Source organism: Serinus canaria, chromosome 2 (genome assembly GCF_022539315.1).
Source record: "Serinus canaria isolate serCan28SL12 chromosome 2, serCan2020, whole genome shotgun sequence".
NCBI classification, from domain to species: Eukaryota; Metazoa; Chordata; class Aves; order Passeriformes; family Fringillidae; genus Serinus; species Serinus canaria.
The window spans coordinates 41,824,024-41,847,769 of NC_066315.1; the positions used below are offsets into that span (position 1 = coordinate 41,824,024).

Below are 23,746 nucleotides of genomic sequence, written 5' to 3' on the forward strand. Positions count from 1 at the left end.
TCAAGTCACATGAGCACAGCCAGTACCAAGAAACTTTTACCTGCACCACCAAGCAACAATCAGCCCACCACAACAGCAGGAGCCTTCAGCATAAAAGGCAGAAAAAGATAAGGGAGGAATGAGCAAAGTAAACTCGGGCACAAAAGCATTTATGTAACAGTAGCAGAGTGGTGCTCCATGATCTCCTGCTAGTCTCTACTCCAAAACACAGTCCTTAGATGATTTAGCTGTACCAGTTAGATGATTAAGAGCCCTGGAGGTCAAAAGCAGTGATTTAATTACTAACAGGCAAGCCCTTGTCTAGGACAGCCTGAAGAAATTCAGTGATGGTCTTTAAAATAGTATAATTCCTTCCTTCTTGTCATTTTGGGGATGTGTAAAGCATTTCAGGATGGATACTGCTAAAGAGCTTTATAACCCAGTTTAAAACAGATCTTGGAAGATGCTACGTTTTCCAGGATTCTGCCTGAAGCTGGAGTTTAAATTTAGCCATCCAGCTCCAAAACTTGTTGTTTACTGTGCCAGTGTAACAAGCTAACACCAGAAGCTGAAGGAAAATGTCAACAACTGATTATTATCTTTACCAACATAAACTATTATCATTCCACTAGTGCAAAGACTTAATGAGAGACTAATTGGTTGCTCTTGTCTCACAGAACGAGCTTAATTCCTTAATTTACTACAAACAAGCATCAGAGGGAGGACAATGAGCTTTGGGTTATTTTAATTATTGCTTGTACCTTGCATGTGCCAGGAAAGCCCACCCAATCCAGAAAGTAAGTTATCTCTCTCCCCATCCATGACATTCTACAAAAGTTTACTCAAAAAAAAAAAAATCTTAATAGTTAAAGCATGTAGTGTTTTGTGTCCAACTCAAATTTAGGACATGACACTAACAAAACTACATGGCAGCAGAGGTGGAGTGAAGCTTCCCACTTCCCATACAAAGTCTCCCCATAGACAAAACTACTACTAATATAATATCAAGCCTACCACAGGGTATTACTCAGCAAATGTAATTATTTACATATCACTGCAGTTTAATTCCCTATGAAAACTCATTCTCTAGTCTGAAGCACTGTGCTACCTTCTTTCCAGCCCTTGCCAGGTATTTGTACTTGCACTATAAAACACAGCTGAGGTAGAAGAGCACAATAATAGGCAGAGTGTGCCTCTATGTGTGCAGAGCAATCCTCACATGGAGACAGCTCTAGACCCTCTGCACAGGCAGGTTAAGGAATTTCACACTAATCCAGCAGCTGATCAGTATTTTGTATTTGGTGGCAACACTGAAGCCATAACAAGAGTCAAAGGTAGGCAGAGTGCTAGAAGCCATACAGGCAGGAAGATGCTCAAAGAAAGTCTGATTTGTAAAAACAAAACCAGGTTTGGCAGTGCCACGTAAGATCTGAGCTTTCTTGAAACGCTTCACACTCCAGTGCACTTGTACAGAGTTTCATATATATTGTGATTTACATGACAGGATTATGCTGCAAGAATGCAAAACTCATATAACAGCACTTTATTTTCAGCTCCACCGCCACTTCTGTCAGAGATCTGAGAAAACAGAAGGGGTGAGAAGACTGACAGCAGAAGCAGAGAGCTTTCTGCCTTGACACCTTGCCCTGTAACAGACAAGCTGGGTGGGAGAGGGGGGAGAAGAAGGAGGGGGAAATAAAGTACTCAAGTTGGGAGTATCTTACTTGAATAGCCTGTCGTCCTTGCTGAGCATCTGCCAGGAGCTGAATGGTGAGAGTCCTGGAGTCCTGTAGGGCGTCTTGGAGGTAGATAAAGCTGTGACCCACATGTCGTCCCATGGTACATTCCCGACATATGGGGACAGAACAGGTATCACAGTAGAAATGCAGTACCTGGAAGAAGAGGGGAAAAAAATTCTCACTACATAAAGAAGAAATGAAAAGAAGACACAGCCAGGATGTGTTAAAAAAAAAAAAAAATCCAAAAGCTCAACTATAAAGGAGATGGTTAGAGGCAGCAGCAACAGGCAAAGACTTCACAATAGTTTCTCCACAGAGGAAGAGCTATCCTTCCCAGTAAACTCCAAATCATGCCCTAACAGTTAGATGGAAGTGTCATTGTTTTCTTTGCAATACAATACTAGGAAGAGTGTCCACATCAGCTCCTCTTAAGAGCGGAAGCCATCTGCCAACACTTACGGACTGGAGATGGCATCTGTGGCAAGTTTCAGGTGAAGACTTTTCCTGAGAATACAAACACCAAATTCTCTTAAGAGGCCATTCAATAATCAATACACTGGAGAGCTGCAACAGCAGCACACCCACTGCTCACAAGGGGAAAACCAACCATGCATGCCAAGAACCATCCTCTCTTTTCAAAATATGCAAATCCCTTATGTTCAGGACAGCAACAATATTGGGCAAAACTCCCCCCTGCCACTTCCATCAACAAAGCAAAAATCCTTTGCTATGACAGCCGTTTTCTAAGTTAGTGATACTTCAAGATGCTTGAGTTGGAAAACAAGACTGGAACTTTATCCACCCATCAGAGCGTTTGAATGCTCCGGTGACCTGTGGGTAACCACTAAATCCGGTTCTGTTCACAAAGCACTCCCAAACCCTATATTCAAATCACAACTTCGACCGAGATGTTAGCCTAGAAAGCTGGATGCATTCATCAGCCGTAGCTGCTCCCATTCCATCCAGCAGAGGGAAGTAGCACACAGAAATAGCAACTTCCATAGAAGCCTGCCTTCTTAGAGGGAAGCAGAAATCAGCTTTTAAGTTTTTGTTTCCAAAGATGCAAATGAAGGAGTGCGACACTCCAACACAAGAAAGTCCTGTATTCAAGTTTTGCTCTTAACTACACAGACTATTTTCCTAGAGTGTAATAACAGAAAATCTGTATTACCATGGAATAGTACAGTGGCACAAGGATTCATGCTATGAACAACTTTTCCATCACCAGATATTTGAAGCCTACCTCACAGAGAGGAGCAAGAGCAGAACAAAGATTGGACAAGTGGTAGATATGCCTGTCTTCTCCCAGCTGTCATCCAGCCACTCCCGACTCCAGCTAACAGCTCGTGATATGGTGCATTACATCCCCCTTACCCTTCTCCCTCCAAAGCAAGGGAAGGACAGGACAGGTGATTCCCCCCTTGGATTGCCTGGGCTGCATAAAGTGACATTTTAAGCTCCTACAAGTGCAACAGCTGAAGTGGTATATGGATTAATTTCTCAAGGGGGTATGTGTGTTTTCGTGTGCACATGTCAGATTTTACTAAAACCTGCCCTTTTTTTCCCTGAAATTAGCTTTTGCTGTAGGGAAACTGGAACAGACTTATGTTTGATTCTGTTTAAACACTAAATCCTCAAGCAGTGTCTCAGATTCCCATTTTTCCAAGTAAAAAAATGTCTTAGGTCTGAAATGCATTGTTGAAACACATCATCTTCCTCAACTAGAGGGATCCTTGTCCTTACACTGCGGTTGTCTAAATATGTATACAATGTTCACTTGCACATGAAGTTCTGCAATTTTTCAGCTGAAATTACAGGGAATGTTTATTACATGCTCCTGAAAAACTCCACTTAAACAACTGAGAAGTTGAGGGAGAATGAAAACCAAGACAAGGTATCAAGTTAAGGCATATGAATCTGATATACTTTAAAAACATACAGCAGGGATTTGGGGCCTCAGTCAAGCAGAGCAGCTGAAAAGAAAATGGTGACCATATGAACAGAAGACCAGAAGCAAGTTAAATCTATTACTAGTCCTACACAATAGCCAATTCCAGGAGCAAAAGCTTGGTCCTCTCCTACTGCAAGGTAACAGCACCCACTGGGTAAAAGAGCTGTTCAAGCCAAGGAAAAAAACCAAGCTTAAACTGTTTAGTTGCCTCTTGCCACCCACCAAAATGTGGTGGGAAACATCGCTCCTGAATTTTGAATGAAGAGCGACAAGAGCCATATTCTCATTTAGGAAATGGGCAGATTACACAGGACATGGCAGGGGAAGGTCTTGGGTAAATAATTGATAAGGACTTATTTATTTCTTAGTCAAACAAACAAATAAAACAAAAAAAGGTAAAAACAACATAGATTAAAAACAGAGAGCAAAAGAGTTAGCAAGCTGGGGCAAAAAGAAGTAGATGTGCTGGTCTGATCTCCATCACTACACTTTACCTTTACAGTACTCTCTGTGGGGAGGGGAGCTAGCCAGCCAGCCACCAGAAGAGCACTGAAGGAGTCAGCTTCAAGGTGAACTAGCAACTCCCCAGAAACTCCTCTCTGGACACAAAGACTGCAAGAGAAGCCCCAAACTTGGCAGGGATACAAGGAAGGGCAGGTCTCCTCCCCCAGCCAGCATCACACACGCTTGTCAGGGGCACCCAGCAGGCTGTACACCAGCTCTACCCAGCAAAGGGGGCACACTCACAGAGAATACACCTGGAAATCTCTGGCTGTGCAGGGCACAACAGCGAGGGGGGGTTGTGCCAGCTGGGCTGGTGGGGCTTGGGCACAGCATCCAACTTGCCTGTGCTTGCAGCCACAGCCAGGAGTTTATTGTTAAGCTCAAGCCTGCTCACATCCCAGTCCCTAGGTCATGGCCACAAAGGTCACGTACTGCTAGATTAAGTTTCTGTGCCTGGTTCTAAATGGAGGGGGCTGGGGGGAGCCAGAGCTCTCCTTTCCCCCCATCCCCCAAACAAGCAACTCCCTGGAGAAAAAAAAAAAAAAAAAAAAAAAAAAAAAAAAAGGATAATCATGCTGAGGATAGGTGTAGGACAATGCACAGCTGTGTTCTCAGTTCAGAACTGATGCACACACAGGGCACCCAAAGCACTGGCAGAGTTCCCCTTCTTCCAGTTCCAGCAAGGTGAGACAGCCTCCCCACGTTTCAGTTCTCTGCCACTGCAGCACTGCAGTGCTCCTTGGGGACAAACAGCTTCTGCTCCTCACAGGACAAATAACAAGACTGGTCTTGAAGGGTGGATGGGCAGAAGGAGAAGGAGGGAAGAGTCAGACCAAGTCTTCCTTAGTGGACATCAGCTTGCGCTCAGGAAAAGAAATAATTAGACACCACCCCGAAAATCCCAAACAAAACAAAACCCCCACCAAAACCGTATTTACAGGAAAGTCCCCTTCCCCTATCTGAAGAGGCAGAGATTACACAGTCAAAAGATCCATCAAGCTGTAAATTAACTATTGTCCTCTTAATTTCACTATTTACCCAAACATAGGAAAAACTGGTTTATAAGCAAACACCTTCAGACATTGAGGGTTTTTCCAAACCACATGAATACTCTGGTGGGCAGCAAGGAAAGAAGCACAAAAGCAGAGAATTTCTCCTTTCAAAGGAATTTATAATCTGTATAAATTGCACTTAATGAATTGTTTCTTTCTGTAGTAATTATTAAGTAATTAAGTAAAAATACCATTTTAAAGATAAAAACTCTTGGGTGTGCTCTACAACACCCTATCCAGTAGGGAAAAAAAGATTAATAAGCAAGCTTAGGAGTTTTTATTTTTATCTTTAACTGTTCTACTCAATTAATTAGTATTTTAAAATTTCCACCAGAATTGAGTGAAGAGAGAAATCAGAAGGAAGAGGGGACTAGTTTTAGAGATAGTTAAAAGTGATTTATTTTAAAATAAATCAGCTATGGGTTGATTATTTCCCAAACAGGAAATATTTCCTGAATTGGTGGCATACAATTTTAGACACAAAACAATAAAGGGAGCCTACTTCAATTTAAACAGAATCAGTGAACCATGTTACAGGGCTATTCATCTTTTACAGCCACAGCAGCCCAAGAAATACAACAGCAAGGCCATAAATGTGATTGCTTCAGGAAAGGCTGTACAGTGCACCGTAAAAACATTTTACAACAGCAGGAATTCCTGGGTGTCGCTCTCCCCATTTTTTGGTCCATCTGCTTTCAAAGGGGGCAGGGGGATGGGCGGAGATGTTGTTAAACGTCCCCCGGGACTGCACAGCAATCAATCATCATCTGATGAATGGCCACTAAAGTTAAACCCTGACCCCACTCCACAATTCCCACACCAGCCCTTCTCTCCTTACTGCTGACCAGCTTCCAGCGTGCCCCCCCCCCACCTTCCAGCCCTCACCAAAATTTCCCAAATACCAAGCCCAGACAAAAGCAATGGAATGTAGTAGGCACCATGACAGAGGAGAATTCAGCAGGAACAGCATCTGAGGAGGCTTATCCTTACACTGTGTTTAAAGAAATGTTCTTTCAGCAATACTCTCGGTGCCCTTCTCCTCCCAGCTTGCAAACACTTCACTTCTCTCATTTTCAGAGCACATGTGCGTGGACAATAAGGCATGGGGAATCTAATCACATTAAAAATTTGTTTTCTGTTATGACATTTCAGTATCTTGCCAGGATTTTATTTAAGCCTACAGTGTTAAGAATTTGTACAAAGCAGCAACACATAAGGCCACACAATTTTTAAAATCCAAGTCTGCTCTAAAAAGCAACCCTGTAATCTTAACCAACAATAAAAGAAGTCTACAGACAAAACAGTAGCCTCCTGGTTTCCACTTTTGGGAAAAGTTTCAGTATGGTACCTGTAAGTTAACTTAGGTTGATTTGATGATTAAAAAAAAAATCCTACTATAGTCAGTTTAAAGTTTTCCACTACTAAAGGTGTTTTATTATCAAGTTCCCTTGACAGTACCTCAAACACCAGTGGCTTTGTTAGGTAGTGCGTAAGGCTTAGATGACTGAGTTTAGTATAAGCAATTTGCCAAGGAGTTTTGGTTTGGTCCTACTTCCTCAGCACTGTGGGTTTGTTTTTTTGGTTTTTTTTCCCTTTGCTTCCCTCCCTCAAGAAAAAGCTGCTTCCCTGAATGCAGCTTTTTTTTTTTTTTTTTTTTTTTGGGAACAGTATTTAAATAAACTAGTCCTCCTGAGCAGTGTAGTTTTATACAGATAACTGTTGCAGGTTTAAGCAAAAATAGGTAATATTTTTACTCTGTAGGAAACTGGTCCTTACTTTCCACCTCAACGGCAATTTGTGACAATTAACTTGATTCACACCATGATGAAAGTGGTATTTTAGTGACCTTAATTTGAAATTTGAGTGCTAAATATAAAGACTGAAGACATGGGCAAGTCACATAATACACATCAGCACTACAAGCAATTTCCCAGTATAACTTAAATATCTGGCATTCAGAGATACCAGTTAATGATCTAAATGCTCCTAGAACTTGTATTTTAACTTGATGCTCTGGTGTAGAAGAGAGTGGCTTAACACCAATCTTTCTCTCTGCATACAGCGGCAATGGGAAATTGCACACCATCTCCAGAAGGTCTCCACAGCAGACAAGAGAGTTACTTCTTGAGCTTAGCTCAATATTCCAATAACAGAATTTCCACAGAAGCATGGGCATTTTGAAGTGTTACAGCCCTATCCTACACAGGGCACGCAGCATGCACAGGGAGCTGCACCAAGTGGCAAAAGTGAATTCGGTTTACTATTACCTTCCTTTGCCACTTGGATGAGCAGAGGTGGGTTTTGCTCCATTTAGAAATTCATCAAGTGCAAGAGGATCATTCAGCCCTTTTGTTAAATTCATCTTGATTTCCTTACCCCACCTGGAGTAATAAAAGCCCAGCCAACAGATGACTTGGCTCATGCAAGTCTGTTTATAGGAAATAAAGCTGTAATTCCACACGCTTTTTTTCCAGCACTAGTATTAATACCCTTCCTTCCCCAGATGCTCCAGTGGGTTCTGTTCCTTGTTTCTCAGCCACACAGGTATCTCTTGGCCCAGCACATGAAGGGGAAGCAAGCTCACGAATAAAACCCCAAATGTGAAACCACACACAGCTCAAGGCTGCCACCTCACTCCGCAGTTAAGCTGACAGCTACTCTGTGAGGAAGCCCTAAATCTCCCTGTCTTGCTCCTATCTCCCTCCCTTTACTGACCCTGTCTCAGTGAAAATAATTGGGTATATTTGTTTTTTAACTAAAGTTTTTTACAAAAAGCATAAAATTCATTTTTGAATAAACTATTTTTATCAGCTGAGCCTGGGATCGGAAGATCAGCAGGACCAGCAGGATGAACGGGGATGAACCCATAATTAAGGGCATAGAGACATTTGATGACAACTATCTGGTACCTTGCCAACCTCACAGTTGGAAATCAGTGTAAATCTTCTCGTCTCAAGTTCTAACTGGAAGAGAACAGTATCTAACTGGAGTGGAGTTAAATAGGCTGGTAAATCAAACAGACTACTATACTCTTAAAAATTCTTAATGTTTACCTTCTTCAATCCTCCTGTGATGTCATGAAGCCAGTAAAAACAGCTACATATTTTAGACTGACAGCGCTGAGTCAGTCAAACCATCCAGGTTAAAAGCAAAGTTTTTTGAAAGACTCACAGTCACATTAATCACGTTTAGAACACCCAGTAGGTATTAACAGCCAGCTGGGAGTGGAGCAGAGACCATTTAAATTGCCTCTGCCAACACAAACAGCATTTGCAAATTTAAATGGATTTGGGGTAGGAGTGACAATCAAGTTCCATTTCACTCTGATCACTGAAACGGTGTGACAACAGGCTGCCAACCAGACAGGAAGTCACACCTTTGACAAAGCTGTTTTAAGGATCTGCTAGCTCCAGCCTACTATGAAATTGCATTCTCAGTGTTTAAAGTTAAAATCTTATAAATGAAACTTCATGTGATGACTGCAGCTTCTGGTTCTAGGCGCTGGCCTGGCACTGCAGCTTTCCAAGCATTTCTCTTTCCATACATTTCTCTTGCACTACGCCCCCATTGATCCACTCTGATTATGGAGTGGATCAAAGGCACTGGACTTTGGCCATCTCATCAGCTAACCTTCTAAAAGCTCTTGGGTGCAAGGTAACTCAGTCAGCTGATCTAACTCACTGCCTCAGAGATTCCAGTTATTGATGGACTGGAAAGGGCATCTTGCTTCCAACTTAACTCATTGCTCCAATTCTTCCTAAATAGGGATAAATAAGGCTTAATACTATTTTTAATGTTAATACTGGAGTGAGGCAGGGGTAATTATCCCATAGTGGACTGTTGTTTAATTATTACAAAATGGCAAGTTGACATTCAGCAATTTTCTTTTAAATATGTTGTTTGGAGTTAAAAAAAAAAATCAACACTATTTTGTTTTTAAAAAGTCACAACATCTGTTTCAACACTGCAGCAGGTAATGTAGCCAGTCTAGGGAAAGATGCAATGGTATCAGTAGCTAGTAGATTACTCAGTCCAAGATAAGTCACAGCTCTTTCATGGATTTCAATAGGGGAGACCAGCCTGTGCTTCAACATGCAACTCATTAGCTGTTTAAATGCAGCTTCTGTGCCAAATCTGCATGACATGAGTAGCAGCAGGGTGGTCTTGGCACACAGGGGACAGTGGGTGGATCTAAATATTCAACAGTTCAAGCATGCAAGCTAATAGCTCGCTGTGGTAGCTGACAGAGTGGGTCAGGACACAGTTCTACTTTCAAGCCCATCTGTCCAAGGCACTGCTGTGAGTCCCTGCAAATCCTCCACTGAAGAGTCAGTAAATTCTTCAGCTCTCTGAAAACCAGAGTGTCTTCCAGTTCTGATCCAAAGCTTGGCCATGATTTCAGCAATGCTGTAAACAGCAACAGGTTGACAACTTCTCTGCTGTTGCACAAGGTGTTTTGTATTTTAGAGAGAACCAAACGTTAACATCTCTACGAACTGCTTATGTAACACGTTCTCCCCTTGCCTGCACAGCTCAGTGTAAGAGCTTGTGAAAATTTTCCTTCTCTGCACAGAAAGGGTTGGACTAAGAGTCAGGGTGCACAAAAGGCTCCTGTGCCATCTCTGTGACTATCATCAGTACAGGCCTCACGTCCCAAAATCCATTTTCCTCAAACCCGTGCTGTTCCCACACCACTGCAGAGAACACTTTGTCTGCTCAGGTCCGTGGCAACTGTTGATCTTCATATGGAAATATGACAGCAAGGATGCCATTCTATGTCTTGCAAACAAATAAAAAGATTTTGTCTCTTAAAATACTGGAGACAAACCTTGTTGGGGTTGTTTTTTGTTGTTGTTGTTGTTTAATTAATTTGATGGGGGAAGGGAGCGGGAAGAGAAACAAACAACCCTAAAGTTCCCAGATTTCACTCAAGGGCAGCTAGTCCTCATGGTGAGGACAAACCAATTGAGAAACAACATGTTAAGCAGATGGGTTGTGTGCAGTTTGACAGACAGACTCCCCTGATCCCAACACAAACAGGTCTTGAGAAGGATTGATTTTCTTACACAGCCAGTCTCTAGTCAATCCTCCCACTACCTGACAAAATTCACTATGATGGAACTGATTCCCATTAATATTGTTAGAGGGCCTCTCTGGGGGGTCAGAAAGAATATCAGGATAGACATCTTAAATTCATAATGTTCAACTGCTAGGGGAAAACTGAGTATGAGAAGAAAGAACACATGTATCCAGATAAGCTTCTGCTTTATCTATTTAAACTTTGTGATAGGTTCTACTTCAGGAGTTTTTCTGGTTTTTAAAAAATTTTTATTTATGTGAGACTTTGGAGGGGGGGCTTGTACTTTTTTTTTTTTTTTTTAAAAGCAATACTAGAAACCTTGGTTCAGAAAAGCATTTCTTCAGAACATGAGTTTGGACGTTTTCACACCATGTAATGACTTCAATTAAATGACCTAGTACTCATTTGCTGCAAGAAAAAAAAAAAGACTGAAAGCATGTATTTGAAAACTCCCACAGCTGAAGCACCACTTGAATAAGTCAAACTGCAGAAGCTGGAGGATACTGAAAACGAAGCACAAGAAAAGTAAGCAAGCATGAATTCTGAGCCCACTTTCCAGCTTCACTGTCTCCTTGCTCCCCCTGGCTCATGTGGCCTTACTGACAACCACAGAGAAAAAGCACAAGAACCAAGAGTCAAAACAATTAGTAGAGAACAGTGCTCAAAAATCTCTAAGTTTTAGACAAAGTAATTTTTACATGGAAGTAACAGGAACATAAAACCAGCAGTAGGCAGCAGTTCAACATGTTTAACCTCTAATCTTCAAGAGCCTACATCATTTGGGGGGGTTGTCTCTGCACTGACTAGTCATTTCAAGAAATTTTAAGAACATTACATCATCTCTACAAAATTTAAAAAAAAAGCTTCTCTTTATACTTTTTTAAAGGAGTGTTTGTGTTAGGAAGAAAGAAAAATGCATCAACTTGTAGACTAACAAATCTCAAAGCCCTTTTAACAAAGAGCATTGGTAGCACACGTTTGGCAAAGTGAAGCAATTCTGGTATCGAACACCACCACTACCAGACTCGGGTAAAAACAGCCTGGAAAGCACAGTCATCCACACAACTTGTCCAAGACACTGTCCCTCCTCTCCTGCTTTCCAGTACCAGCTCTCTAGAGAGCGACCCAGAATAATGGGAGTGAATATCCCCACAGCAATTCCCGAAGGAGGATTAGGCTGCTTCCAGTGAGAACTAGACCTTTACATATGCAAAACATTAAACACCCCTATCAGGTTTAAATTTAGTTTCAATTTCCATAGGATTGCTATGGTTCTGTTTTTATGTGGAGTAAAAGCAAATAACAATAAAAGCAATTTACCCATTAGGGCATAAGCCGACCACCTGGGATACTATGGGAAGGAATTCCTCCTCCCTCCTTTTTCCCAGTGGTAAACTACCCAGCTGGCCAAGTGTGCGGAGGCAGACTGGGGAAGGGGTAGAAAGTGGCATCCTTTTCTCCTCTCCTTCTCCCCAACCCCATCCCAATATTGGGCTCTGGGCACTACTGTAGCCAGATATCTAATGGGAACAGCACAGTTCTGCTGCTCCTCCCACTTCTGCCTCGAATCTCTGTCTTCAGAGAAAAGCTGTAACAGGAACAGCCATGGCACTGAACCCCCACTGCAGGAACTGTTAAATTTTTTCTTCTTTAATTGTGAAACAATCCATTCCTATTAAACAAGTCCAGTTACTACCAGTGCCATATGCACATCAAACTCAGGTCAAAGTGAATATGACCAACTATTGCCTTTTATTAGGAAATACAGGCAAGATGGTTGTCTGGGAAAACTGACATATAAACCCATTCCAAGTGTTTTATACCACAGTGTTTGCAGTTATTGCTTATGTGGAACAGCTTTTGTGGAAAGCACAAAGGCAGCACCGAATTGGCCCACTCTGTTCTTTGCCTTACTCCATCCCAAACACTCTTTTTACAACTATACACACACACATGAAGTCCTTACAGAATCAGGCATTTAAGGGAACTTCTTTCTTCACCAAAACAGCCAATATGTACATTTGGAAGGTATCTTCAAAAAACATTAGAGTTCTATCCCTACACCATCATCCTTTTAAAGACTAACACAGCAAAAATATGCAAGTGTAAAATTTTTACTAGCTTAAGTGCACATGTTTCAGAGCAGGAAAAAAAAAAATTGCAACACATCGAGGTTTCATTTGGGATTATGCACAAATGAGGAATCTTAATTAAGCAAAACCAAATTTGGATGGAATTAAAAGAAAAGACAAAATTGGTTTGCTCCAAGTGTATTATTATAGGCTTCCTTAGCTAACACCAACAAACTGTACTATCCATGTCAAAAATAATCATTATCTGCACCCAGCATAGGGCTTGGCACATACTCTGGAGTATCTTATTCAGAGAAACAATGCTGTCCTTGAGGACCAAACTACGATGCTTGTAGTAGAATGTCAGACTGCATTTGTCAGATTAATACGCTTGTTACAACTCCTCTTAATTTTAAGGAGGATTATACAAATCACATTTTATGAAAGGCTCATGCAAGTGTTATCCTATGGGTGCTAGCGCACTATTTCTTCCAACTGAACTCTAGTATTTAATGTTTGTTTTGGAAGACCTAGCTGTCTTAACAGCCACAGGGCATTTCAATAATCATATAACAAACACTACTGCAGGTTACTCTTTAATCCCTCGTGAGTGAATGAGTAAATTCTTGTCTATCTATCATATAATTACACAGCTCTGTAGTTACAGCCAAAAAAGGTACTGTAAATCATAAAGGAAAGGCATCTAAGAATAAGACAGAGCTCTTCCAGGAAGTCAAAAGTGTTTACACAGAATAATTTTTTTCTCCATCACCAAAAAAAAACATGAACAAGAGAAAATTTTTGTTAACAAGACATTAACATAAAGTGAGAGAACCTACATTTATATATGAAAAGACAAGTCCTGGGGAACAATTTAAATTAAGTCTTTATTTATCCCACTTCACCTCTCAGACAACAGATCAAAACCTTGAAGTTTCAGAACTCTGAATGAATTCCCTACCCACTGCATACTTATTTCCAAGTGGCTAATATATAGGTACAAACAAGTTTAAAGTCCCTCTTCCACCAAGTGGTCTTTGTTGATCGTAGGAGGATTTTTTTTTTTTTTTAAACCGTGGAAATGTACTTTCAGCATTTCTATCAAAGATTTAAGAGCTGCACAGTGTCCTTTTCTAACAGCCTTCTTCCTCATGGAGAGGACTTCAGATTGCTTTCCTTCTGAATTTGGGAATGCTGGGAAGTGATAAGCTTTCCAGGACGAATATTCGAGTAAGTGGAAACTGACAGCAGGTTACTCCTTCCAACTGCAGGACAGATGTGAGGTGCTTACAGATAATAACACTAATAACTACACTTTGTCACTGTGCCACAGATGCCATTATTGAGTAGTAGCTCCAGTTCTGGGAGAACGAGGGCAATCTTCTATCACAGTCAAAGTTTAAGTTATGATTGATAGGCACTATTTTTAATCCATTCCATGGTGCTCCCGTGGGGGCAAGTGTACAGCGTGGCATTCCTACAAACACCAGAACAATTCTGCTATGGAGCGTTACAGCTTTGGTCTAACCAAACTCCAGCGGTTTGATGCCACCCTGCCATGGTTCAGGGCCAAATTTCAAGGACCTTTTTAAAAATTTAAAGGCATTCTGCATATTTAAAATGCTTAAATACCCTGAATCCCTCAGTGAAAGCACCAGCCGTTTCAATAGCAGCAGCCACCATTCAACGTTCCACTAGCTTTAGATTGCTTCCACATTGTGCAGACAAGTTAGCCTTCTCCTAAACTTAACTGTAGCCTTGTTTCAGCTTCAAACCAGGAAAAATTAAAATTTGGAAAGCTTGCTCATTCATCAGTGAAGGGAAGAAAAGCTCTCCAGGCTGAACTAGAGGGGAAGATTTGAACATGATTCACTTTACCAAAGGAAGAAAAAAGAGGGAAAGGATGGTTAAGGTTAAAACTTTGCCCAGTTTTTGAAAAGAAGAAGACATATTAGTCTTACTACAAACCAACAAAAAAAATCCCTATCTACACTTCCTAGTGATATAAAATTTTATGAAAGATGACATTCTTACACTTAAAGTGCACTATAAACACCTAAATTAGAAACAAGCCATTTCTGACAAGGATCAGCAGGACTTTGATGCAGTTTAGGTACACGAACTAGCCAAAGGGCTGGGTTAACACAAGGTATGGTCTCAAACACCACACACATATCCTGAGGGAGGAAGTGGGTAGGCAAGGCAGAAGAAATTTTATTATCTCTGCACAATCAGCAGGTTGTGTTTTTATGAACGCTCTTGTGTACGTGCTCTTGTGTACACAAGTCTTGCATGTTATGCCATGATCATTAATTTTTTTATGTATTGCCAAACTAGTCCTGCGTGTCCCCTGTTGACTAAGAAGCAAGCACCAGGAGGTCATAGATTAGGTTTATTCTCTCTAAAGAAGAAAAGGTTTTTCTGCAATCCAGGCACAAAACATGCTTAACCAGATTTCCAAGAACAGGACAATTAAACTAAGAGTCAACCCTGCTTGGTCAAATGAGTTCCAAGTTACCTCCCTCCAGAAGATTATTTTCTGTACTATTTTTTCCCAAAGACAGTTATGCTGAATTAAAGAACAGGAAGACGGTCAGGCTTTTGGACAGTGCTGTCATGCAGTTCTCTCAGCAACTGTGCACAGCATTAAGCACCACGCTGGTTTCCCAAATTAGTAGTTACTAATTTATTTTAGGACACAAATGAGCACTGGGACGGTGCAACGGGTGTGCGTGATTAAGAACGCAAGGGAGAATTTAAACTCCCGAAGCCAACACAATTAAAGTTTCAGGAAAAGCTTTATTTCTACCTTAGTGCTGTACCAAAATGTTTACTCGTTGCACCCCAAATAACACCTTTGCTATCAAAGTGAGGGAGCAGCTTCAGGAGCCACACTCAGGCAAGTTCCTCGGGTAGCCCACTGCCAAGACAGCCCCGCTGCATCAGGAACATCACTTCCTGCAACGCTGCTTTCAAGTAATAACCAGACCCACTGATTCACTTAAGATTTAATGAGATTACAGCTTGAGGTGATTTGACTGGAAACCATAAAAGTTTTAGGAGCCCATCTGCTGTGGAAAACTAACCTCTCACACACACAGGCCCGGGTATGAGCTGACCTTTGAGAGCTGCAGTGTAGTTAGGGCAGGAATGAGTCCAATCGGTGCTCCTGATGGGCACACAGGCCAGGCAGAAAAAAAAAAAAAAAAAAAAGAGATTTGCACTTTCAGGCAAAGAGGAGCTTCCATATGCATCAGCACTCAAGGGGGAGCTTCCCAAACAATCAGCAGCTTTTCATTAAGAAAAGAAGAGTCACCTCAGGGTGCTTTCCCCACCATTATCGCACCATTAACAGCAAATGCAAACTGTACTGGCAATGGCTGAAAAATTACCGGTATTGCAAAAGCCTAATGCATTATTCACCTTGTGGATAATACACCAAAAATCCATGACAAAATACTTTTGAGGAGTGCTGGGTTTTTTTGGTTTTAGGAGAGGGGAAAAAAAAAAGGAACTTCCCAATCACAATAGTGGGGTATGTCACCACTGGTTTCCATCTCACTTTACACTTCTTTCAATTCCCTAACCCACGGCAAGCATGTGCACTCTCAATAACTAACTGGTTATTTTTTCTGTATTTCCCAGTAGCAGAACAAACACTGACTTTTATTCCAGTGAAAAAAATAAATACTTATTTTGAGAGACTGAAGGCAGAATGCAGGGGAAAGAGCTATTGTTTTTCCTCTGTTACTTTTTACAGACACGGTAAAAAGCAGCATTTACCTAAGACTGCTGTTAACATACTTTAGATGTGAACGCTGGGACAAATATTCACATTTTGTTATTCTAAACCTGACCTTGGTTAGTTGCAGAAGCATCGGTGTCATCAGACAGCTGTATTTTGTAGCAAAAGAAGTAGGTGCTGTTATTTTTTCCTTCCCCTCGTAGGCTGAGATGTTTTGTTGTTTTGTTCTCACTTCAGTAACAGGCCTCAATATGCAAGTTACATCTGGAAACAGACAAAAGCCAACTGCCCAGCAGTATTGGAAAATTAAAACATTGGGTCAGACTCAAACGGACTAGGAAGGCAAAGGTCAAAGCAGCATTAAATCATTAGTTTCCCAGCTGCCACCAAGGCATGGAGTTGACCTTTGATTTTGTAAGAAGTGGTCCAAGCAATTTTCTGGTGGCAATATGGGCAATCTGGCACAGTGGAATATTATCCTTGAAAGGGGTGGGTGGGAAGGAGGAGTTTGAAGTCTTGAAGGCAAAGATTAAACTAACTTTAATCTCTCGAAACCAAATTTGCACTGTGAATCTGTAAGTGCAAATAATGAATATTAAATTATCAAGCTTTAAGGAAAAGACACTCCAGCATTTGAATCATTCAAGTATCTTTTAATCACATAGCAGTGACAGCAAGCAGAATTTAAGAACATAAAGAATTCACTGCAGAGAATACCAGAATATTGTATTTATTTCCTGGAGTGAGTTCAGTTTTTTAGAAATTACACTTTAAAGCGGTTTACTTAGTTTTGTTTTTTTTTTTTCTTAAAACAATACATTTGAGATGAGCTCATGCTTCCTCAGAAGAAGGATTTAGAACAACACTTTTAGTCTATCTGTACCTCCACTACTCTTTTACTGAGGTAGGAAAAACAAAGTAAAACACTGGCCCTCCACTTTCTTTCTCTAGCTACCCCGATCTTAAAACTTCATCTACTGCTGCCCTCTGTTTCCAACTGCTCCTTATAAACTGCTCGGCTGAATGTTGGCATTGTACGTGCAGAGCTCTGGTCCAGCTGCTTCCAAGTTCCTAGAAAGGGTTTGGTTTTATTGCTGCATGGCAAAGGGCAGCACAGGTATCAAAGGGGCTCCCGACCAACCCAAGGACACTCGGAGAGCATGTCTGAGCCTCCATTAGCAGCTGAGCCCCTGCACACACAGGGAAAACCAGTTTGCATGCAATCAGATGTTAAGGTATTTCTAGGTGGATTTCAGACATTTCTATGCATATTTAAGCGACTCCAAGCAATTTCTTTAGTCTAAAAGGGTCACAGAACTCATGCTTTATGGCCAGGGCAGTACAAGCTGGTGTTTTCCTTTGTGACAACAGTACAAGTTTTCCAAATAGAACATAGAGAGCTCCCTCCCCATCCTACATCAGTGTCTCAGGATTACTCACTCCCAGCTCTTCACATGAGAAACCAAACTACAGCAGAAACTTTGGGCATGGACCAAGTTATATATCCACAACCTCTGATGAGGAAGGGGGAGGAAGAATATTTTCAGAGAACTGCAATTTGGCATGAACACCTCAGTAAAACACCCCTCTGTGCTGTAAGCCAGTTGGTCAGGGTTCTTTCATATGCAATCACTATTTTCACCAGCAAGGTGAAAGGCACCTTTAACACCCACCTTAGTGAGTAAGGATGAGCAGAACCACCTCTCTTCCCACATAATTTCTTCCTATGAAAGGTCTGTGATCACAAAGACAATACAAACATAGCACATTCTGAATATATGGACTGCTACACAGAGGCCACTGAGCTAAACCACTCTGTTAGGACTCCTCTCTTCAAAGAGTGCAACAGTCTAATGCTCAGACAAGTGAAAGAATATTTAAGTCTGTTTTAATAACAGATACTACCAATAGAACGCTGAAAGACCACACTGATAATTGCTTAGAGAATGCAACCTCAAACTTAATCTACTTGCCAAATCAAAACACAGAGATGGCACCAGTCTTAATCCTTTCTGCCCTCAATTCAGGTAGCACTAAAGGAGTAAAATAAGTAACCAGCAGCCTTCTATTGCAGAAGACACACACTTCTCATCAAGACCATTCTGAGAAAAATACAACAGAATATTTTTTTTGTTGTTGTTAGTGTTCTGGTTTACTCACACAAATTCAAATTCACTGCTGAGACACCATGAAGTATCACCCTCACTTCATGCAGCCTGAACTGTTTCCTAGATAGAGGATAGGTTCTACCACTGTACATTTTCCCTCCAGAAGAGAAAATCAAAACTTGCATCAGGTCTGCCTCAGCCAGCTCTCAGGGTTGTTGCTGTATTACCTTCCATGGTTCCAAGAGGAATATAAGACCACAGAATCACAGAATAAGGTCCCTTCCAGCCCAAACCAAAGACCATCTAGCTCCAACCCCCCCACCAGGAGGAGGGACACAGCTTCCTCTAGGACAGGTTGTCAGGGCCCCATCCAACCAGGCCTTCAACACTGCCAGGGATGGAGCACCCACAACTTCCCAGGGCAACCTGCGCCAGTGCATCACCACACTCTGACTAAAGATGTACAAAGCTTAAAAGAGGCTTTGCTGGAAATAGCTATTCCTCACATCGCTAGTTTCAAAAAATAATTCTCATACAAACAGGCAGTTAGCAAAATACATTGGTTTCAGACTGGATAATAATGCTATTTCTGGAATCGGGACACTGCACTGACACAGCTTCTGCCACAAAAACTTGTAACAATCTAGCTACTTGTATATCTTCTTTCCTGAAAAGAGAGTTCTGCTTCTTATTTGAGCTAGAAGTGAGACTTGACAATGCCCTAGAGTTCTCCAAGGGTTCGAGTATACTCCCTGGACCAGAACGAGCAGGCAAATGCTGGACTAGCACTGCAGGCAGTCATGTGCTCTTCAGCAGAAGGTGCCATGGGAGTGGAATAAGATGTGAATCATGAAGGTGTGACTGACTGACTGACTGGCCCTGATCCTGCCTCAGCCCTACTCTGACTGCCGTGTGAAACTGAAAAACATCTTCTCTGCTTATACAGGGGGAAAAAAAAAAAAAAAATTTCCAGGAGTTCTCATCTGTGTAAACAGAACTGGAGGCAGGACTTCGAATTTACAGTGGAAAGACATCTTATATCTTGAAACCATTCACAAGAAGCTCCTGCAGAATCACTGCTGTAATTGCAGCAATTTTTTGCTGTAATTTTTGCGAGCATGTAGTCTCAGTGCTGAAAACAACTGTATGTGTGCCCACAGAGCTGAAGCTTTAGAAAAAAGTCAATGGACTTTTTTTGTTTGAGCTAGAAATGAGACTTTTTCCTGATTGAACAGGCTAATAACTGCCAAGACAGTCCATCAAGATAACACATGAAAAGAGAAGCATGTTATGCAACTACCCCCTTCCACACCCCAATTGCAGGGGCCCATTTGATATCACCCAGTGGCAGTAAGGGACCTTGCAGCCTTCCACAAGGAAGCTGGGGGAAAAGGAAGACAGACCTTTGGAGCGAGACCAGGGGGCCTCTTACTTGCCCCCTTCTGTGGCTGCACAGTCCTCCTCCTCCTCTTTGCTTTGTGTCCCTTATCACTAGAGCCAGATGCTAGGGGAGCACAACAGCCAGGGGCAATAGCCTAGATGTTCGGGTGTGGTGGCCGCTAAAAACTACTTAATGCAAGGTCTTGGGCACGGCTGAAAGCACCCCCAGCCCACAGGATCTTCTGAGAGGAGAAGTAGGAAAGATGTGCAGCTCCCTCCATCAAGCTCCAGCCCCGACACATGCAGCGTGCCAGAGCTGTCAGCCCAAACCCCTTCAGTGCACGGGATTTCTTTGGCTTTGTCTGCTACCAAGTACAGGAGGGGATCTTGTGAAAGGCCTTGCCTAACAACACAACAAAAGCGAGGCCAGCAAAGACAAACATGGAACTTTCTCTGCTAGGAAGTATCCTGTATTATCTCAGAATTCTTGCCCCAACTTCTTTGTGACAGTGAAATGCTGCTTTGTGATGTGGCCTTTTTGCTTGGTCTTAACACACAGCTCTGGGAAATATGAAGACATTACAAGGCATCATAGTTTCCTGCTGGGAGGACAGTCCCACAACCCTACCTCAGGGCAGGAAACAAAATGGAATCCGGAGATTCCTCCAAAACCACCAGTTAACAAAAAACTAGCAATCCCCACAGCTTCAGGAACAATGGGCTATTGTGTCTCCTGCTCAGGTGCCATGGGCTCAGTGGATGGGCTAAGTCAGATCTCTCACTCCACAGGAGTGAATTTATCACTAGATAGGCAGAGCTCCCAATCCATTTGCTTTTGATAGGACAACCATACCCAGTTTTATTTCCAGCTCATGGCCTAGCTTTGCCATTTCTGCTATTCAGTAATCTGGGCATGGCTCAGTGCCCTTTGGAGCCATTCCGAGCCTCAACTGGGGTACAAAGATGAATCCCCAGGTAGCCCCAAGCAGCACAAAGTACTCCTGGGAATAGGTGCAGAGATCTGGCATTCCTCTGATCTGAGGCCACTGCACCTAGAACAGCTTATCAGCCAGCATCTCTGCCCAGAGATACAAGGCAGGTTAAATGATCTATTTCCAGGAGATGAGGTCTTAAAGCAAGAGCTAAGAGTGGAAGCCTGCCTCTGACATGCAGCCCCACAGAAAGAGGTCCTGTGAGAAGAGGAAACAGACCTCTGCTTTTATCCCATTGCCTTTCTCCAGCTGAACTCTCTCCCTTGGAGCTGCTGTTAACACCTTAGAAAAGGAAGCACAAGCTGCAGCAGCCTTCTCAAAACCAGACCACACTTGGGCACAAGTGGGCTGGAACAATTAGGTCATGCAGAAGTAAAATTTGAAGTCTAGAGAGGTCTGCTCCTGGGGAGTCTGGTTCAGCTGCCAGAACAGGTAGTAGGGGAATACAGGGACCCGAGGGTGATTTGAACAGAACAAGTCCTCCTTTCTGTTACTGATACAATCTGGGACTGGCTGGCAGCAGACCCTTGTACCTTAAAGTCAACAGCTCCTTTAAAGGCCTAAGGAAGATGTTGTCAGTAAAGACAAACATGGAGGTTTTCCCACTAGGAGGTTCCCCATATGATCCCATTAAACACCTTCCCCTCTGCTGGCATTAAAAAAAACTAGAGGGAAATTAGGAGTCACATGCAGTATTTTTGATGCTGCCTTACCTATGATGGAAATACTGCAGATAAGATTAATAAAGTGCTCTAATGTGGTAGATCAGTAGCCTGCGAAAGCCTCGGCTAGGTAAAGCTTTAAATGTGACCTTGCTAAGCAGAGCTGATCTTGCAGGAAGTTGCATGCTCAAAAAAAAGTAATTCCAGTGAAACAGAGGCACTCAAGATGCTTGAGATCTGGAGCTAATACATACCAGGAAGGGATTTCTTTTCTTGGGAGAAGGGAGGAGTCAAGCAGGAAAAAAAAAGAATAAAGCTTACTAAGAATGTTAACAGCAGACATTATATCTAATTTCTTTGCATTCCTTCCCCCCTCCTTTTCCTCCCGTTCTTTAAAAAACAGGAGCAAACTTGTGAGTTAAGGATTCTGATCAATGCAACATGTTAGGAAAAGAGAGCAGGAGGTCAAGAGGAAATGATTAATCCTGTGCAGAAGACTGGCAGGATGGGTCCTGGAATGGCTTACCAGAACAATGCCCCCACTAATAAGCAGGTCAAAAGACCCTTACAGTGAACAGAAGCCCCAGTTACACTGTACATTAATATTCTTCCCTTTACCCAAAGTTATATCATATTTGTTTGTTAAAGCCACATTAAAAAAAAAAAAAAAAACACCAAAACAAAAAAACTCAAGTATTGAATTAGAAGACAGGTGAAAAGTTGTGGTGCCAGACAAGCAGGAAATGAGAAAGATAAAGTGTAAAGAGCTCCACTGTAAGACAGTATTTGCAGAATGTTTTGGTAAACTGAGGAAAAAGGCAAGAACCCTCCGTTACAGATTTCACACTGACTTTTGTGTTCAACTCATGCAGTGCCTCTTCTGATAAAGACTGCTCTTCTGTTAGAGGCATAGTTTAATGAGCTAAGAAAAAAAAAGAGCAAATTCACTGCAGGCAATACTTTGGACCTGAAGGTGCATGTGATTCAAGGTTTACTGCAAGCTGTTTAGTACTGTGGTGTCATGATATCAGACAGAAGCTATTCAATCCCAAGAGGCTCCAAGTTTCAGGTAATTATCCCAATCCCACTTCTCTCCTCTAGTTTAGGCAGAATTACAAGTCCCCAGGGCTGCATTATGGATGCTGTCAGGGGAAGTCAGCTCTATTTCCAAAAAGATTCTGAACCTACATGAAGTATGTATCTACTCCACAATGCAGCACCCAGTACACCCTCACAAATACACAGCAGAGGTTTCACAAAGGCTTCATGGCTGACCCAAGCAAACCCACTTCTTCCAGAACCACCACCCTTTCCAGCACCCTCCCAGTTTAGACAAGCCAGCACCAGCACCTTGTGGTGCCACCAGAGAACCGATGAGAAGATTACCCTGAAAACTCATCCACAGTCTACAAAGGAAGAAGCTGCTCATCAGTTCACTAACACAGCCTGTTGTACTGATGACGGGAGAGTGACAGCAGCACTGCTAGAGGTGTAGAAGCTGGTGCTGCTGTACCAGCCAGGGGTGGGAAGGAAGAGCCGGGCAGGGAGGAGAGGGGCCAGCCTGCCCCTCCTCCCAGCCCAGCCCAGCAGCATTGCTGCCCTTCGCTCCTGGGGCCACCGCAGCACCAGCCCTGAAGGAGCCGAGTGGTGGGGAGGGAACGCCCTCCGGCAGCAGCATCGCAGCCTTTGTATCAGCAAACAGCCTCCATTTTGAGCAGCTGGAGGCACTGAGCCCAGGCTGGAGGAGGCCACACTTCAGCTTCCCAAGACAAGGAATAAAAATCCGGGAGATTGGTATCAGCGCGGACACAGTACTGTTAGTGCCCTCAGTGCTTCCCCAGCTGTACACGACTCCTGTGTGCAGTGAGTGTCCATCCTCCACCCCACACCAGCAGAACAGGGCTGCACACTGAGCTAAATATGGGCCAAGTGCAGGGTTTTTGCAGTGAGACCGATCCTTACAGCATAATATGATGGAGACTCAAAATTCCTCAGCATTTAGCAAACTGAATCATTAATACATTAATCTCCATCCCTATCCCCCAGCCCCCCATTTCTCTGTTGGGGAAAAGGCTGTAAAGTGGGAGGTAGGTTTCAAATCAGAGAGGTATTTGGGCCTTAGAAGGTCTTTTCAGAGAACTCCACACCTCTCAAGAGAAGTCTGAAAACAAAGCTACAGCTTATTTGGAAGAGAATTTGGACTCTGAGGGCTCCACAGCTCTCTTGGTTGAAGACAAGATCTAGCTAGTGTACATGTCACCTTGTGCCAGCACTGTTAAACCCACCAGTATAGGCACAGCCTATTCCAGTTTGTGACCTCTCTTAGGTCTGCTGAGAGCCAGCAGATGTCAGGCCACTAATTTTTATTAAATAGTGAACTAAACTGAAATCTACCCCTTCAAGTTTGGAGGAAATTGAGTCAGAATTGTTAAATTCGCTTTTTGCAAATCTGTTTTCCTATTTAATCCAGCTTTTCACAAGG

General features: G+C 42.5%; 1 protein-coding gene across 1 annotated transcript in view; it reads right to left on the minus strand.

Annotated features, from left to right (window-relative positions):
* TRIM71 (tripartite motif containing 71) overlaps positions 1-23,746 on the minus strand; it is a 55,652-nt gene that overhangs the window by 12,667 nt on the left and 19,239 nt on the right. The window contains exon 2 of the mRNA XM_050971628.1: positions 1,704-1,871. Within this exon, the coding sequence (XP_050827585.1) occupies positions 1,704-1,871 (168 nt within the window). The remainder of the gene's footprint in view (positions 1-1,703; positions 1,872-23,746) is intronic.